Source organism: Mustelus asterias, chromosome 1 (genome assembly GCF_964213995.1).
Source record: "Mustelus asterias chromosome 1, sMusAst1.hap1.1, whole genome shotgun sequence".
Taxonomy (NCBI): Eukaryota; Metazoa; Chordata; class Chondrichthyes; order Carcharhiniformes; family Triakidae; genus Mustelus; species Mustelus asterias.
Window position 1 is genome coordinate 126,579,464 of NC_135801.1, and position 18,028 is coordinate 126,597,491.

Genomic DNA, 18,028 nt, shown 5'->3' on the forward strand with positions numbered 1-18,028 from the left:
CAACACATTCATCTCAATAGGAGTAAGTTTGTAATCATTTTGGTCCAACTTACCCTTAAACTGTACTTATAAGAGTCCCCTGCAGCCTCTTCCACAGCTAGTGAAATACAAAAAAGGTTTAAAATATTAATAAATGTTTTCAAGACAAAATAGTAAAAATGACAACCAAACTCAAATCAGTTACATGGGAGGACTAAGAGGCATATTGTTTGAAAGCAGTTGATCATAAATGCTAGTGCCTTTTAAGAAGGCTAAGCTGGAGAAAATGTGAGGGTTATGGGGAAAAAGGTCAGGTGAGGGGTGAGGGCCAAGCAAGGGATGAGGAGAAGAGGACATCGGGAGAGTTGAAGGACCAAGTGAGGGTTGAGAGAAAGTTGGCCAAGGATTGAAAGGGAGGGGGACAAGTGAAAGTTGAGAGAGGGCCAAGCGAGGATTGTGAAGGGGAGAGAGCCAAGCAAAAGTTGAGAGGGACAGGGCCAAGTGAGGGACGAGAGAGAGAGAGAGAGCCAGGGAGAACGAGGTGAACAAGGACAATAAAGGGAAGGGCAGGAAGAAAGGCCAACAAGGAGGACAGTGAAAGGCAAGCGTTTAAGTTCAGAAAAATTGTACTGTGATAGAAAGGAGGTAGGAAGGGCAATGGCCTTCAGAGAACCAGAGAGGAAGAGGATACGAAAGGGAAGGAAAGAAGGAGGGCACTGTAACGGAGAGGACAGGGAAGGGAAGACAGTGAGGAGCAAGGTAAGGTGGCTGTTGTACTCCTGATAGCCAGTTGCTGAAGAAAAAAACCAAAGCCAGTCTTGGAATAGATTTAGTCACAGTGAAACATTACAGGTGTGTGTGTCCTGACTACACTCTACCTCTATATCTCTTTACATGTGCTCAAGTAACTATGTAATACAGCTCTCCATTTGTATATACTCAACTTCAGTTGAAACAATTAACAATGGCACCCACTGTAAGAGAGGGGGGGAAAGTGCTATCAGGTAAAAGGAGGGTATGCGTTGAGGATAAAATAGTTCAGTTGGAGAGTGGGGGGCAAACTGCTAGGTTTGCATGCAGGCGAACAATGGGAATTGTGTAATATGGTGCTTCTCATATGCCCTTGAATTAAATTTCCACTCAATTTATTAACTTGTCTATGTCCTTCAAAAGTTACGCATTGTCCCGTCAAAGTTGACCACAATTCCGATTCCTGTGTCATTTGCAAATTTTTATGAAGTTTACAATGAGCAGTCACATAAAAGACAATGCTTTCTTAATATTTTCTGAATGTATTAAAGGTAATTCAAGGCAAACTGATTACTGTAATTTATCTTCTTGTCCCTTTTTTTAAATGATCTGTAATCTTTAACCAACTCCAATATTATCAGACATAGGAACCAAGTTTTTGCGATAACATAGTTGAAAAAAGAGACATGCTGTCGACCCTGAAATGTTCTCCTTACTAACAGCTAGGGGCTTGTGCCAAAATTGGGGACATCTCTCATATACTAGCCAAGCAACAGGCTGACATTGTCATACTCACGGAATCGTATCTTACGGATAATGCAACATCACCATTCCTGAGTATATCCAGTCCCACCAGCAGGACAGACCCACAATAAGTGACGGCACAGTGGTATACAGTCAGGAGGGAGTTGTCCTGGAAGTCCTCAACATTGACTCTGGACGCAATGAAGTCTCATAGCATCATGTCAAACATGGGCAAGGAAACCTCCTGCTGATTATCACTTCCTACTCCTCCTCAGCTGCTGAATCAGTATACCTTCAGGTTGAACACCAATTGGAAGAAGCATTGAGGATGGCAAGAGCACAGAACGTTCTCAGGGTGGGAACTTCAAAGTCCATCATCAAGAGTGGCTCAGTAGCACCACTACTGACAGAGCTGGTCAAGTCCTAAAGGGCAAAGCTGCCAGACTAGTTGTGCAGCAGATGGTGAGGGAACCAATAAGAGGGGAAAATCTACTTGACCTTGTCCTCACCAATCTACCTGTGGCAGATGCGTCTGTTTCTGACAGTATTGGTAGGAGTGATCATTAGACACTCCTTGTGCAGACAAAATCCCTCCTTCACCTCACGGATACCCTCCATGTGTGGCATAACCACCATGTTGGATGGGATAGATTTCAAACAGATTAACAGTTCAAAATAGATAAGCTGCAGAGCTGGGCTGAGAGGTGGCAAATGGAGTTTAATGCGGAAAAGTGTGAGGTGATTCACTTTGGAAGGAGTAACAGGAATACAGAGTACTGGGCTAATGGTAAGATACTTGGTAGAGTGGATGAACAGAGGGATCTGGGTGTCCATGTGCATAGATCCCTGAAAGTTGGCACCCAGGTTGATAGGGTTGTTAAGAGGGCGTACGGTGTGTTAGCTTTAAATTTTAAATTTTTTAGCTTTAAATTTCACCTTCTCAAAGAACTCAATAAGGTTTGTGAGGCACGACCTACCCTTCACAAAACCGTGCTGACATAGCTTTAAATTGAGGGGTGAGAGATATAGGACAGATGTTAGAGGTAGGTTCTTTACTCAGAGAGTAGTAAGGGCGTGGAATGCCCTGCCTGCAGCAGTAGTGGACTCGTCAACATTAAGAGCATTCAAATGGTTATTGGATAAACATATGGATGATATTGGAATAGTGTAGATTAGAGGGGCTTTAGATTGGTTTCACTGGTCGGCGCAACATCGAGGGCCGAAGGGCCTGTACTGCGCTGTGATGTTCTATGTTCTAAAACTAGGCATACATGAGATGGTGTGGACCATCAGCAGCAGGATTCTATTCAACTACCCACTCCACCATTACAATCAAGCCGAGGATGAACCATGGTTCAAAGAAGAGTGCAGGAGAGCATGCCTGGTGCAACACAAGGCATACCTGAAAATGAGGTGTCAACCTGATGAAGCTACAACATAAGACTACTTGCATGCCAAACAATGGAAGCAATGGATGGAGCTAAGTAACCCCACAACTAATGGGTCAGATCTAAACTCTGCAGCTCTGTCACATACAAAGAACAAAGAACAAAGAACATACAGTTGCGAGTGCTGGTGGCACTGGAGGACGTGGTTCCACAAAAATCCCCATGCTCAATGATGGAGGAGCCCAGCACTTCAACACAAAGACTGAAGCAATCAAAACCATTTTCAGCCAGAAATTCCAGGTGGATCATTCATCTTGGACACATCCTGTGGTCCATAGCATCACAAGATGCCAGTCTTCAGCCAATTCGATTCATTCCATGACATCAAGAAACAGCTGAAGGCACTGCATACTGGAAAGGTTATGGGCCCCAACAACATTCAGGCAATAGTACTGACAACCTTTGTTTCAGAACTAGCCATGCCCTGGGCCAAGCTGTTCCACTACAGCTACAACACTGGCATCTACCCAAAATATGGAAAATTGCCCAGGTACATACTGTCTACAAAATGCAGGACAAGTCCAACCCAGCCAATCATCGCTCCATCAGTCAACTGCAGATCATCAGCAAAGTGAAAGAAGGTGCCGTCAACAGTGCTACCAAGCAGTACTTACACAGCAAAAACTGCTCACTGGCACTCAGTTTGAGTTCCACCAGGGCCACTCAGATCCTGACCCCATGATACCCTTGGTCAAAACATAGACAAAAGAGTGGTGTGAGTGAGTACTGTTGACATCAAGACCACAGCTGACACACCATGGCACCGAGCAAAAACTCAAGTCAATGGCAATCAGACAGAAAATCCTTTATTAGTTGGAGTCATACAAACACAAAGGAAGATGGTTGTGGTTATTGGGAAGTCAATCATCTCAATCAAAGGACAGTGCTGCAGGGGGGGGGGGGGTCTCAGGGTAGTGTCCTAGGCCCAACCATCCTCATCTGCCTCATCAATGACCTTTCCTTCATTATACGATCAGAAGTAGGGTTGTTCAGTAGCATTCACGACGCCTCACTGAAGCAGTGCACGTCCAAATGTGGCAGAACAATATTCAGGTTTGGGCTGACAAGTGAAAAGTAATATTTGCGCCACACACGTGCCAGGCAATGACCATCTCCAACAAGAGGCAATCTAACCACCTTCTCCTGACATTCAATAGCATTACCATCGCTGAATCCTCCACTAACATCCTGGGCATTACCGTTAACCAGAAACTGAACTGGGCCAGCCAAGTAAGTACTGTGGCTACAAAAGCAGATCAGAGGCTGGCAAACCCCTGAGTCCCCAAAGCGTGGCTATAAAACACAAGTCAGGAGTTTGATGGAATACTCTCCCCAGCCCGGATAAATACAGCTCCAACAGCACTCAAGAAGTTTGACAACATTCAGGATAAAGCAGGCCGCCTGATTGGCACCCCGCTCCCCACTTTAAACATTCATTCCCTCTACCACTGACAGCAGTGTACCAACTGCAAGATGCACTTAAGCAACTCACCAAGATTCTTTCGACAGCACCTTCCAAACCCACAATCTTTACCACCCTGAACAAGGGCAGTAAATGCATGTAAACACTACCACTTTCAAGTTTCCTTCCAATCCTAACTTTGAAGAATCATTGATATTGTTCCATGTCACGGAGTCAAAATCCTGGAACTTCCTTTGCAACAGCATTGTGGGTCTTCCGACAATTCATGGACTGCAGCATTTCAAGAAGGCAACACACCACCACCTTCTCATGAGCAATTAGCGATGGGCAATAAATGCTGGTCTAACCAGCAACACCTGCATCCAGTGAACAAATTTTAAGAATGTATTGGCAAAACTGAAAGGACTAATATCCGACAAATCTCCTGGACCTGATGGTCTACACCCAGGGATTCACAAAGAGAGAGTTGCAGAGCTAGTGGATGTGCCAGCTATGATTTTTCAAAATCCCTTAATTTTGAAAACGGTCCCATCAGATTGGAAGTTGGCAAATGTTACACCACTTTTCAAGAAAGGAAGCAGAGAAAAAAATGTGAACGACATGCCATTTAGCCGAGTATCAGTTGTTGGGAAAATACTAGAATCTATTATTAAGGAAGTCGTAACAATGCAATTATGAAAGCATGGTATGAACAGAACAAGTCAACATGGTTTTATTAAAAAGAAATTTTGTTTGACAAATTAATTAGTTTTTTGAGGATATCACAAGTAGAGGAAGGGGTACCAGTCGATACAGCATACTTGGATTTCCAAAAAGCATTTGATACGTGCCATACAAAAAGTTAATAGACAAAAATGGGCTCATGGAATTGGGGATGGTATTTTAACATGGATAGAGGATTGGCAAAGTAAACAGTAGGCATAAGCGGGGCTTTATCAAGTTGCCAGGCAGTAAATAGTGAATGCTGCAAGGATCAGTATTGTTGCCTCAGCTATTTACAATCTATATTAATGACTTGAATATATATATAGAGAGAGAGAGCAAATGTATCAAAGTTTGCTGATGATAACCAAGGTGGTGGAAAGATAAGTTGTGGGGAGGATACAGAGCAGCTGCAAAGAGATATAAACAGGCGATGTGGGCAACAAGATGGCAGATGGAGTGTAATAAATATAGGAAAGTGTGAAGTTATTCACTTTGGTTGTAAGAATAGAAAAGCAGGATATTTTTAAAAAGGTGTGAAATTTTAACTGGTGATGTTCAAAAAGATTTGGGTGTGCTTGTACAAGAAATGCAGGGTTAGCTTGCAGGCGCAGCAAGAAATGGCATGCTGGTCTTTATTGCAGGGAGATCGGAGTACAAGAACAATGAGGTCTTGCTGCGAATATACCGGGTTCGGCGACGCCCATCTGGAATACTGTGTGTAGTTTTAATCTCCACATTCAAAAGTTATACTTACATTGGAAGCAGTACAGCAAAGGTTCATTAGATTGGTCCATTGGATGAGGAGGTTATCCTATGATGACAAGCTAAGTAATTTGAGCTTATACTCTCTAAAATTTAGAAGAATGAGAGGCTATATCATCAAAACCTACAAAATTCTGAAGTGGTCAGTGGGGGAAGTTGTGCTGTCAGTGGTTGGGGATGATATTAGGTGGGAGGGTGAGAATGGCTGTTGGAGGGGGTGGCAGTAGTTATCCAGGAGTTACAAGTGGTCTCAAACCTTTGAACCTTTCCTGGGTATCAAATTCTGTAAGACAATTAGAACCACCTGCAATCATAGAAATCATAGAAACCCTACAGTACATAAAGAGGCCATTCGGCCCATCGAGTCTGCACCGACCACAATCCCACCCAGACCCTACCCCCATATCCCTACATATCTTACCCACTAATCCCTCTAACCTACGCATCTCAGGACACTAAGGGGCAAATTTAGCATGGCCAATCAACCTAACCCGCACATCTTTGGACTGTGGGAGGAAACCGGAGCACCCGGAGGAAACCCACGCAGACACGAGGAGAATGTGCAAACTCCACACAGACAGTGACCCAAGCTGGGAATCGAACCCAGGTCCCTGGAGCAGTGAAGCAGCAGTGCTAGCCATTGTGTTACCGTGCCGCCCATTGCAGTTTGCAATTTAAATCAGAGTTACAGATGTTTCCCCTTACAGAGCAATTGCCCAATGGATGTCTAAATTCCCTGTGCAATCCTTACGTGGAGACATCGGAGGGGGCTGCCACTGGCATCGGGGGCTCCCCACAGCTCATTTAGTGCATCATTTAGGTTAGGGCACTGGATAATTTAGGTTTCAACCAGTGATGCAAAATGGCATATTAGTAGTGCCACAAAACAGCTCATGAGAGTTGGAAATTACCAAAAGCAAGAGGTTTGATTGAATTATAGGTAACTGAAGCATGCATATTAAAGAAATCTTCTTTTCAATTAAAATCTCACCAAAGCCCTCAGGGTCATCCTCCCACATAGACAGTTCCTCTGGAGTCAGAAGGAAATAATGAGATACCAATCTTCTGCAAATTTCAGTTAAAGTTGAATAGTTGAAGAAATGTATTTTGATCTTATGCGCTTCCAAAGTTTCAGGCTTGCTTTCTAAAATGGAATAAAAAATGGCAGATCAGTTACAAAATTTTATAGCTACTAAGGATTTTCTTTCTGATCAATGTTCTCAACAATATAATACATTATGCCCACATTCACAGCCAGTTTTTGGTCTTAAACCAAAAGGTACTTCAACACAGCTGAGATGCCACGCAAAGGTATACAATTGGCAACATTTTAACAATCACTGATAAACGTAAGAATTAACTGCCCACTGTAATGGAGAAAAAACATGCTTCAGGATCTTGGTGGACAAAGCATAGTTTAGCTGAAAGCAAGAGACGAAATAGAAATCTTACATGCTGGCTTAACATTTGGAGCAATTAATGCCTTTTTAAAAATAATTCTTCAGAATTTGGGTGTCGCTAGACATCCTCAGAGATCCTTGAGAAAGCAGTGATGCATCTTCTTCAAATGCACAGGTTTCCCATTACTAATGGATCTTCAAGGTATATCTGATGAATAGGATTTTCTCGAGAAGTGAATATGCCATGGGGCAGAATGAAGTATATTACATAGGAAAGTTTAATTTTGAGACAAGCGGAGGAGAAAGTAAATTAATATTGGTAAGAAAATAGAGATTTTATTTGAATAGTAGTTGGTACTTGAAACACAATACTGAAGAGAAATATTGAGTAATTGAGTGGGCAAATGAAGTAAGGTGGATATAATAATGCATATTTTTCAGGGATTGAAGTAGTATGGAGTGCACAGTGTGGGAAACTTAAATTTTAGGTTTGTGAGTGATTGGAGAAAAAGTGCACCTTCAAATAAAATATATTGGCAGACATAAAAGAAAAACAGAAACAGGAAAAGAAGTTTGAAAAATAAGGCAAAAACAACAGAAATTAAAACTTTCAAAGGAAAGGCAGGAAGGAACAAGTCCTAAAATGAAAAAATATGATCCTCGTGAACAAACCTTCAAAAATAAAAGAAAACAATTGTTTTGTTTGTTTGAGGAGACAGTGGCAAATGAACGTCAATATAAATAACGGTGAGGACTGAAGAATTATAGGTATGAAGAAAGATTGAAATGTCTCAAGCACTTTTCTCTGGAAAGGATGATCTGTTAGAACTGATATAATATCTTAGTGTAATAAGATAAATGCAAAACATGCATTTTGTTACTGATTTCACTTCAATTAATTTGGTACACTTCAAGGAAAGACAACAAAATATTTACTTCAGAATAAATGGAATACTGATATTATTCCAGTTGTCTCTAAAATACCTGACCTCAAAAATATGACCAGTTTTATTTAATAAATATCTTGCTCTAAAATTAAGGCTATGATTTATGTTGCAGTAGCTTCAGACAACACTGTAATCAGAACCAATTTCCTAATAGGTTGTAAAGCAAATTCCTCAACATGCTCTTTGTTCCACCGGAGCAAGGGAGAGAGCAGCGTTTTGCGAGTACAGCTAAAGAGGATAAGACAGTGATTTTTTTTAACTTACTTTCTTGCGGGTTTTCGAGTGTTCAGGTTTTTAGAAGTTTAGGCTCGTTTTAGAAAAGCGGAAGTAGGCCGCCCACGGGGCAATCTGGGAAGGCGTGTAGTTTTTTTTTAGTGCGCGGGAGGTTTAAAAAGCAGGCCGCAGTGTGCAGCGGGCAGCGTCGGGAGCAGGCAGCGTAGTGAGTGGGAAGCAGAGTGTGAGCTGTAAGGGCTTTGGCTCGCAAGGCTTCAGGGGACAGGGCGAGCAGGGCTGAGTTTTTAATTCTTATTTACTTTTCTCTGTGTACCTTGGTATAAAGGGTCAAATATGAGTGTGAAGCCAGTGTGTTGTTCCCAGTGTAGGATGTGGGAGGTCCTGGAGGCACCTGGCCTCCTGGACTTCCACATCTGTGAGGGGTGTGTCGAGCTGCGGTTCCTGAGGGACCGTGTTACGGAGTTGGAAATGCAGCTCGAGGATCTTAGGCTGTTAACGAAGAATGAGGAGGTGATAGACAAGAGATATCATCAGGTGGTCACACCAGGGCCACGGGTGGAGGCCAAGTGGGTGACGGCCAAAAAGGGTAAAGCTCGGGTGATTGAGAGCACCTCAGTGGATGTGCCCCTACACAACAAGTACTCCTGCCTGAGTACTGCTGCTGGGGGGGGGGGGGGGGGGGGGGGGGGAAGAGAGAGAGAGAGAGAGAGAGAGAGGAGAGAGAAGAGACAGCCCGCCTGGGGGAAGCAGCAGTGGCCGTGTCTCCGGAGTGGAGTCCGGCCCTGTAACTCAGAGGGCTAAGGAAAAGAGGAGGAAGGCAATGTTAATCGGGGACTCGACAGTAAGGAGGTCGGACAGGCGTTTTTGCGGAGGCACGCGGGAGTCTTGGATGGTGGTCTGCCTCACTGGGGCCGGGATCCAGGATGTCACTCATCGAGTCCCAGACATCCTGAGGGGGGAGGGAGAGAAGCCAGAGCTAGCGGTACATATTGGTACCGCTCATGTGGGAAGGAAGGGGGAAAGGGTCATGAAAAGAGAGTATAGGGAATTAGGGAGACAGCTGAGGAGGAGGAAAGCAAAGGCAGTAATCTCAGGATTGCTGCATGTGCCACGGGAAGATGAAGGCAGGAATGGAGTGAGGTGGAGAATGAATGTGTGGCTGAGGGACTGGTGCAGGGGGCAGGGATTCAGGTTCCTGGTCCATTGGGACCTCTTTAGAGGCAGGTGTGACCTGTACACAAAAAACGGGTGGCATTTGAATCCCAGGGGGACCAATATCCTGGCGGGAAGGTAGGCTAAGGCTACTGGGGAGAGTTTAAACTAGATAGGTTGGGGGGAGGGGATCGAGACGAGGTGACTGGGAGCGAGGAAGTTAGCTCGCAAACAGAGAAGGGTTATAGACAGTGCAAGAGGGAGGATGGACGGGGGATAGAGAAGGGGAGAGCTCAGACCAAAGGATTGAGATGTATTTACTTTAATGCCAGGAGTATAGTGAATAAAGGGGATGAGCTCAGAGCATGGATCGATGCCTGGAAGTGTGATGTGGTGGCCATTACAGAGACTTGGATGTCTCAGGGACAGGACTGGATATACCAGGTGCCGGGATTTAGATGTTTTAGGAAGGACAGGAAGGGAGGCAAGAGAGGGGGTGGAGTGGCACTGCTGATCAGGGATAGTGTCACAGCTGTAGAGAAGGTCTATGCTGTGGAGGGATTGTCTACAGAGTCTCTGTGGGTGGAAGTTCGGAGAGGGAAGGCGTCGATCACTTTGTTGGGAGTTTTCTATAGGCCGCCCAATAGTAACAGGGAGGTGGAGGAGCAGATAGGGAAACAGATCCTGGAGAGATGCAATAATAGCAGAGTTGTTGTGCTGGGAGACTTTAATTTCCCAAACATAGATTGGAATATCTCTGGGGTAAGGGGATTGGATGGGGAGGAGTTCGTTAGGTGTGTTCAGGAGGGTTTCCTGACACAGCATGTGGACAAGCCTACAAGAGGAGAGGCTGTACTTGATCTGATACTGACCAATGAACCTGGACAGATGTCAGATCTCTCAGTGGGAGAGCATCTTGGGGATAGCGATCATAACTCTATCTCCTTTATGCTTGCATTGGAAAAAGAGAGGACCAGGCAAGCTAGGAAAGCGTTTATATGGAGTAAGGGGAAATATGAAGACATAAGACAGCAAATTAGAGGAGTAAATTGGAAGGAGGTATTCTCGGGGAAATGTACTGAAGAGAGGTGGCAGTTTTTCAAGGAAGGTCTGTCTAGAGTTCTACGGGACAACGTTCCGAGCAGACAGGGAGGAGTTGGTAGGTTAAAGGAACCGTGGTGTACGAAAGCTGTGTGGGACCTAGTCGAGAAGAAAAGGAAAGCATACAAAAGGTTCAGAGAGCTTGGCAAAGATAGGCATCTAGATGAGTATACGGCTTGTAGGAAGGAACTAAAGAAGGAAATTAGGAGAGCCAGAAGGGGTCATGAGACGGCCTTGGCAAGTAGGATTAAGGAAAACCCTAAGGCGTTCTATAAATATGTGAAGAGTAAAAGGATGAGACGTGAAGGAACAGGGCCTATAAAAGGTGAAGGAGGGAAAGTCTGTACGGAACCAGTAGAAATGGCGGAGGTGCTCAATGAGTATTTTGCCTCGGTTTTCACAGAGGAGAAGGACCTGGGTGGATGTACTGCAGGCTTGCGGTGGACTGAAAAGATTGAGTATGTGGACTTTAACAAAGAGGTTGTGCTGGAATCTTTGAATGGCATCAAGATAGATAAGTTGCCGGGTCCGGATGGGATGTACCCGAGGTTACTGTGGGAGGCGAGGGAAGAGATTGCAGAGACGCTGGCGATGATCTTTGCGTCGTCGATGGAGACGGGAGAGGTGCCGGAGGATTGCGGATGTGGTTCCTATTTTCAAGAAGGGGAATAGGGATAGCCCAGGAAATTATCGACCGGTGAGTCTAACCTCAGTGAGCTGATGGAGAAGATCCTGAGGGACAAGATTTATGAGCATTTAGAGAGGTTTAGTATGCTCAAGAATACTCAGCATGGCTTTGTCAAAGGCAGATCGTGCCTTACGAGCCTGGTGGAGTTCTTCGAAAATGTGACTAAACACATTGACGAAGGGAAAGCAGTAGATGTGGTTTATATGGATTTTAGCAAGGCATTCTATAAGGTCCCCCATGCAAGGCTTCTAGAAAAAGTGAGAGGGCATGGGATCCAAGGGGCTGCTGCCCTGTGGATCCAGAACTGGCTTGCCCAAAGGAGGCAGAGAGTAGGTATAGATGGGTCTTTTTCTAAATGGAGATCGGTCACCAGTGGTGTGCCTCAGGGATCTGTTCTGGGACCCTTGCTGTTTGTCATTTTCATAAATGACCTGGATGAGGAAGTGGAGAGATGGGTTGGTAAGTTTGCCGACGACACGAAGGTTGATGGGGTTGTGGATGGTCTGGAGGGATGTCAGAAGTTACAGAGGGATATAGATAGGATGCAAGACTGGGCGGAGAAGTGGCAGATGGATTTCAACCCAGATAAATGCGTAGTGTTCCATTTTGGCAGGTCAAATGGGATGAAGGAGTACAATATAAAGGGAAAGACTCTTAGTACTGTAGAGGATCAGAAGGACCTTGGGGTCCAGGTCCATAGGACTCTAAAATCGGCCCCGCAGGTGGAGGTGGTGGTTAAGAAGGCGTATGGTGTGCTGGCCTTTATCAATAGAGGGATTGAGTTTAGGAGTCCGGGGATAATGATGCAACTATATAAGACCCTCGTCAGACCCCACTTGGAGTACTGTGCTCAGTTCTGGTCGCCTCATTACAGGAAGGATGTGGAAATGATTGAAAGGGTGCAGAGGAGATTTACAAGGATGTTGCCTGGATTGAGTGGCATGCCTTATGAGGATAGGCTGAGGGAGCTCAGTCTTTTCTCCTTGGAGAGACGTAGGATGAGAGGAGACCTAATAGAGGTATATAAGATGTTGAGAGGCATAGATCGGGTGAACTCTCAGAGGCTTTTTCCCAGGGTGGAAATGGCTGCTACGAGAGGACACAAGTTTAAGGTGCTGGGGGGTAGGTACAGGGGAGATGTTAGGGGGACGTTTTTCACACAGAGGCTGGTGGGCGAGTGGAATCGGCTGCTGTCAGTGGTGGTGGAGGCGGCAATCTCAATAGGGTCTTTTAAGAGACTCCTGGATGAGTACATGGGACTTAATAGGATGGAGGGTTATAGGTAGGCCTAAAAGGTAGGGATATGTTCGGCACAACTTGTGGGGCCGAAGGGCCTGTTTTGTGCCGTAGGTTTTCTATGTTTCTATTGACAAAAAGCATTGGTTGAATTCCAGAAAAAGTAACTGAACATAAACCAAACTTGTGCATTCAACTGTAAGTTATTTTCAACAAGATAATTAACCAGAGATGCAATCAAATGCAATCAAATTGACAAGAATGAAGGTAAGGAATGATGGGAGGGAATAAAATAACATGCATGGAAATAATTGTACCTTCAGTGTTCTTTGCTGGTTTGTAAGATTCATTTTTGACAATCATTTTAATGAGGTTCATGCATTGAACAATGAACCGCTCAAACACCACACCTTCACCAGCACCTGTAAATACATAGCTAACAGCAAATTCCAACGACCTCTGAATCAACGAGATGAACGAAAATGGGTGATAGTCCAAAAAGTCCAAAAGCTGCAATCAACGAAAACGGGGAAGTCAAATTTTTAATTGCTGGTAAACAAAACACCATAATAAATTCAGAAAATGCTGGAAAATCTCAGTGGGTCTAATAGCATCTGTGGAGAGAAAACAGAGCTAATGTTTCAAGTCTGGATGACTCTTCATCAGAGCTATGACCAGAGCAGGATAAACAAAAGCCTCAAACATTTAGAAATCAGCAAAAAGTCAGCACTGTAAATGCTTTAAATGAGCAAACCGTGTTATGTCAATGTAATGTTTGATTTATGATCAAGAAGCTTATTTCCTTTACAGCACACCTCATTTACATGTCACTCAAAAAGCTGATGGAGTCTTGCAGTAAAACAAAAGCATGAAAAGAGAAGTCATTCAGTTGATCAATATCTGCTCCTTCTTCAGAGCATATTTATAATTCATCCTGTTCAGGTGGTCAAAGGGAACAGGATGAAGCACAAGGCTTGGGCATGGTGCTCGCAGATATTTCTTTATTTGTTTACCTTGAAAAAGTGGTGGTGATCTGCCTTCTTGAACTGATGCAGTCCATGTGCTGTAGGAACACCACAATGTTGTTACAAAGGGTGTTTCAGGATTTTGACCCAGCAGCAATGAAGGAACTTACACTGGTGGTGCATGTCAAAACCCTGGAGAAGTTCTGATAAGCACAAATGCCGTGTAATTGCCTCGGAAGTTTAAATTTTCAATGGGGTGATTTGCCCAGAATCCTCCATGAATGTATCTTACAAGATTGGGAGTAGCTGAAATTTCCTTGGGCTATTAAACAACCTTTGTTTGAGGTAGCAGAGAGAATTAGCAACTTTAAAGCTGTATAGTAAATTGAAGGTTGCAATGAGGACATAGCCCCAACTTCAAGATCACAGCTGGTAACCCAAAAGCAAGGGGTTTTTCACAGAAACTGCTGGAACAAGGACAATATGCAGGGACAGAATGCAAGCCCTAGAAACTAAAGAAGAAACTGGGAAAAACCAGTTCTAAACAGAGGCACAGAATCAAGTTTTAAGAAAGGCTTCTCGTAAAAGAAACAAAGAACAGGAATCTGGAAAAAAAAAGGTCCTGTTCAATAATGAAGAGCAAAGAGAGAGACGCCAAGTTGAAGACAGGGCTGCAAGGTGCAGACCTGTGGATGTCAGCTTATGAGGAGCCAGACATCCAAGGTTAGTGACAGTTTAATATGACCTGCAAAGCAATGGTATAGTGTTGGCATGGTTGGGTGCCTGACAGACAAAGTGAAAGGCAAAGCTTGGGTGCGATCCTGAGCAGAGGAAAACCTTAAGGAGAGGTTCAAACCCTGGAGGTGGATCTTTGGTGAAGACATCGGAGTGAAAATGGTGTTTGGGAGAAGGTTCAAATCCATGTACTTTGAAAGTGGAGACTGAAATCAGTTCATATTTTCTCGATTAATAAATATTATATTCTTTTATTAAAAGTTCATTGGCAGTCCTGTGATTCTGTTCAGTAGCTGTCTTCCACTTCCACAAAAAGATAAAAGTTAGGATCTGTCAAGCTGGGTTTCACCCTGGGATCTGACTTGTCCAATGGTATCATCGGGGATCATAACAGTGTGGGAGTGAGTCTGTGGGTGTGAGTGAGTGGGTGGATAGGAAGGCTCTGTTCCCACTCATGAAAAGATCAAGAATGAGAGGGCACAGATTTAAAGTACCAAAAGCAATATGAGAAAAACGTTTTCACATGGCAAGTGTTTGGGGTTCAGAATGAACTTCCTGAGAGTATGGTTGAGATAGGTTCAATTGAGGCAATCAAGAGGTAATTAGATGATTATTTGAAAAGAAAGAATCTGCAGGTTCACAGGATAAGGCAGGAAAATGACATTCGGTGAAATGCTCATTCAGCGAGCTGGCACAGACATGATGGACCACCTCCTGCACTGTAACAATTCTGTGATTCAGCGATTCCGAGTGAGTTTGTAAGTGAGAATGTGAAAGGGAGGATGGATGTGTGAGATGGCGGGACAGAGGGCGATCAAGTCAGGGAAGGTTAACACTATTAATCACTGAATCACACCAGAGATTAAACAGGATAACAATTCTAGCATAAGTATTTGGGTAAGTGGCGCATATCCAGCCCAAATCTCTAACACTGAGATCCATGTAAGAGACATTCGGGAAGGGTTCTAGGCAGTGCAAATCACCCCTTAGAAAATGTAAACTTTCCAGGCAACTGGAGTGCATGTCTCTCCATTAAAGCTCATGCTCCACCTAAACTTACCTATCTACACAGATGGCTACTCACTAATCTTCACCTTTTTCATGGTTTCACTGCTCCCAAGGTTTCAATATTTGCTCGACTTTGCTCCCACAATCCTTGTTTCTGCCAAAATATGAGCTGATATTTTTACTGACTTATTGTCTTGACGCAACACCCTTCCCATGATCAAAACTTTGGTTACTCTGCATTTTTTTAAAAATCCGTCACCCAGGTGTCCTCTCTACCACCTCATTGCTAAATTTTTTCTCCCTCATATTCTCACACTTGTTACCCATCCTCAATACAAGAACATCTATGTAGGACATAAGAGAAGGCTTGCTCTACCATTTGATGAGATCATGGTTGAACTGGCTGTGGTATCAACTCCAACTTCCTGTCTGCTCACCCCATAACCCCTGACTCCTTACTCCCTTGTCTATCAAAGAATTATCTAACTCAGCCTTAAATAAATTCAATAACTCAGCCTCTACTGCTTTCTGGGGATAAGAATTCCACAGACTAATGACCCTTTCAGAAAAAAATTCTGCCCGTCCCCACGTTAAAAGGAAGACTCCCTTATTCTTAAACTGTGCTCCCAGTTCTAATCTCTCCGCAAGAGGAAATATCCTCCCTGTTTCCACCCTATCAAGTCTCCACAGGATCTTACTTATTTCAATAAGATCACCTCACTAGCATCGATAGAGGATCGGAAAGTAACAGGAAAGAAAGAGTAGGCATAAGGGTTATCAAGTTGGCAAGGTGTGACAAATGGGGTGCAACAGGGAATAGTGCTTGGACCTCAACTACTTACAATTTATAAAAATGACTCGACAAAAGGAACCAAATGTATGGTTGCTAAATTTGCTGATAGGTAGGAAAGTGAGTTGTCAAGAGGACAGAAGGAATCTGAAAAGGGACACAGAAAGGTCAAATGAGTGGACAAAAATTTAGCAGATGGAGCATAAATGCAGGAAAATTTTGTCCACTTTGACAGGAAAAATAGAAAAACAGTATGCTATTTAAATGAGAGTGTTTGCAAAATTTAAGGGATCTGGGTATTCTGGTACATGAATCACAAAAGGTAAGTATGCGGATACAAGTGATTAGGAATGCAAATAGAACGCTGGTGCTTATTGCAAGGGGAATGGAATATATATGTCGTGATATTTTACTACAGTAGTACAGAGCGTCAGCAAGGCTGCATCTGGAGTACTGTGTACAGTTTTGATCTTTTTTAAGAAAGGATATGAAACATAGAACATAGAAACCCTACAGTACAGAAAGAGGCCATTCGGCCCATCGCGTCTGCACCGACCACAATCCCACCCAGGCCCTACCCCCATATCCCTACATATTTTACCCGCTAATCCCTCTAATCTACGTATCCCAGTACACTAAGGGGCAATTTTAGCATGGCCAATCAACCTAACCCGCACATCTTTGGACATTGGATATAAATGTATGAGTAGCACTTCAGAGGATAACCAGGATGGAGGACAGGGGTGTTATCTTATGAGGAAAGGCTGGAGTTTAGAAAAATGAGAGTTGATTTGACTGAAACACACAAGGTTCTGGAGGGACCTAACAGGATGGATGCTAGAAAAAAAGGTTCTCCTTGTGGAAGAGAGAACTAGGGGACAAAGTTCAAAAATAAGGGGACAAAGTTCAAAAATAAGGGGACAAAGTTCAAAAATAAGGGGACAAAGTTCAAAAATAAGGGGACAAAGTTCAAAAATAAGGGGACAAAGTTCAAAAATAAGGGGACAAAGTTCAAAAATAAGGGGACAAAGTTCAAAAATAAGGGGACAAAGTTCAAAAATAAGGGGACAAAGTTCAAAAATAAGGGGACAAAGTTCAAAAATAAGGGGACAAAGTTCAAAAATAAGGGGACAAAGTTCAAAAATAAGGGGACAAAGTTCAAAAATAAGGGGACAAAGTTCAAAAATAAGGGGACAAAGTTCAAAAATAAGGGGACAAAGTTCAAAAATAAGGGGACAAAGTTCAAAAATAAGGGGACAAAGTTCAAAAATAAGGGGACAAAGTTCAAAAATAAGGGGACAAAGTTCAAAAATAAGGGGACTCCCATTTAAGATGGAGATCGGAAGAATGTTTTTCTCTGACAACCATGACTCTTTGCAACACTCTCCTCGGAAGAGTGGTGGAGACAGCATCATTGAATATTTTTAAATTGAGCCAGATAGATTCTTGACTAACAAGGGAGTTGAGGGTTACAAGGGATAGGTGGAATGAGAATTAAGGCCACAGTCAGATCAGCATGATCTTGTTGAACGGTGGAGCAGATTTTGAGGGGCCGAATGTACTCACCCTGTTCCTAATTCGAATGTTTGTATGCATCTTTTTTGAAATAACAAGACCAAAACATTCTCTGAAGCCTCTCTCAAAACCCTGTGTTCAAATGCCTTCAGTCCAATTTTCATACCAAGATGGTCGTGGGAAGGGAGTAGCATGAATCTTCTGGGACAGTGACCATCGTACATTGCACTCTTTAGTATATTTGCCATGAAGATACTACACAATGAAGTTTACTTCGCTCATTTGGCTAGATGGTTCGAGTGTGATGCTGAATGATGTCAATAGCACAGGTTCAATCCAACGTAACAGCTACTGTAGTTCATGAAGACCTGTCTCTTCTCCTTGCTCCATGCTTGTGAATAGTGCCCTTCAAGCTACATGTAATTAATTGTTTCTCTGTGGGCTAT

At 43.5% G+C, this 18,028-nt stretch overlaps 1 protein-coding gene across 12 annotated transcripts in view; it reads right to left on the reverse strand.

Annotated features, from left to right (window-relative positions):
• Positions 1–18,028, reverse strand: part of ipo11 (importin 11) — a 548,937-nt gene that overhangs the window by 349,904 nt on the left and 181,005 nt on the right. For all 12 annotated transcript variants that reach the window (XM_078218342.1, XM_078218361.1, XM_078218371.1 and 9 more), the window contains 3 exons: positions 12,887–13,079; positions 6,803–6,955; positions 54–97 (listed from right to left, as the gene is read on the reverse strand). In XM_078218342.1, the coding sequence (XP_078074468.1) occupies positions 54–97; positions 6,803–6,955; positions 12,887–13,079 (390 nt within the window). The remainder of the gene's footprint in view (positions 1–53; positions 98–6,802; positions 6,956–12,886; positions 13,080–18,028) is intronic.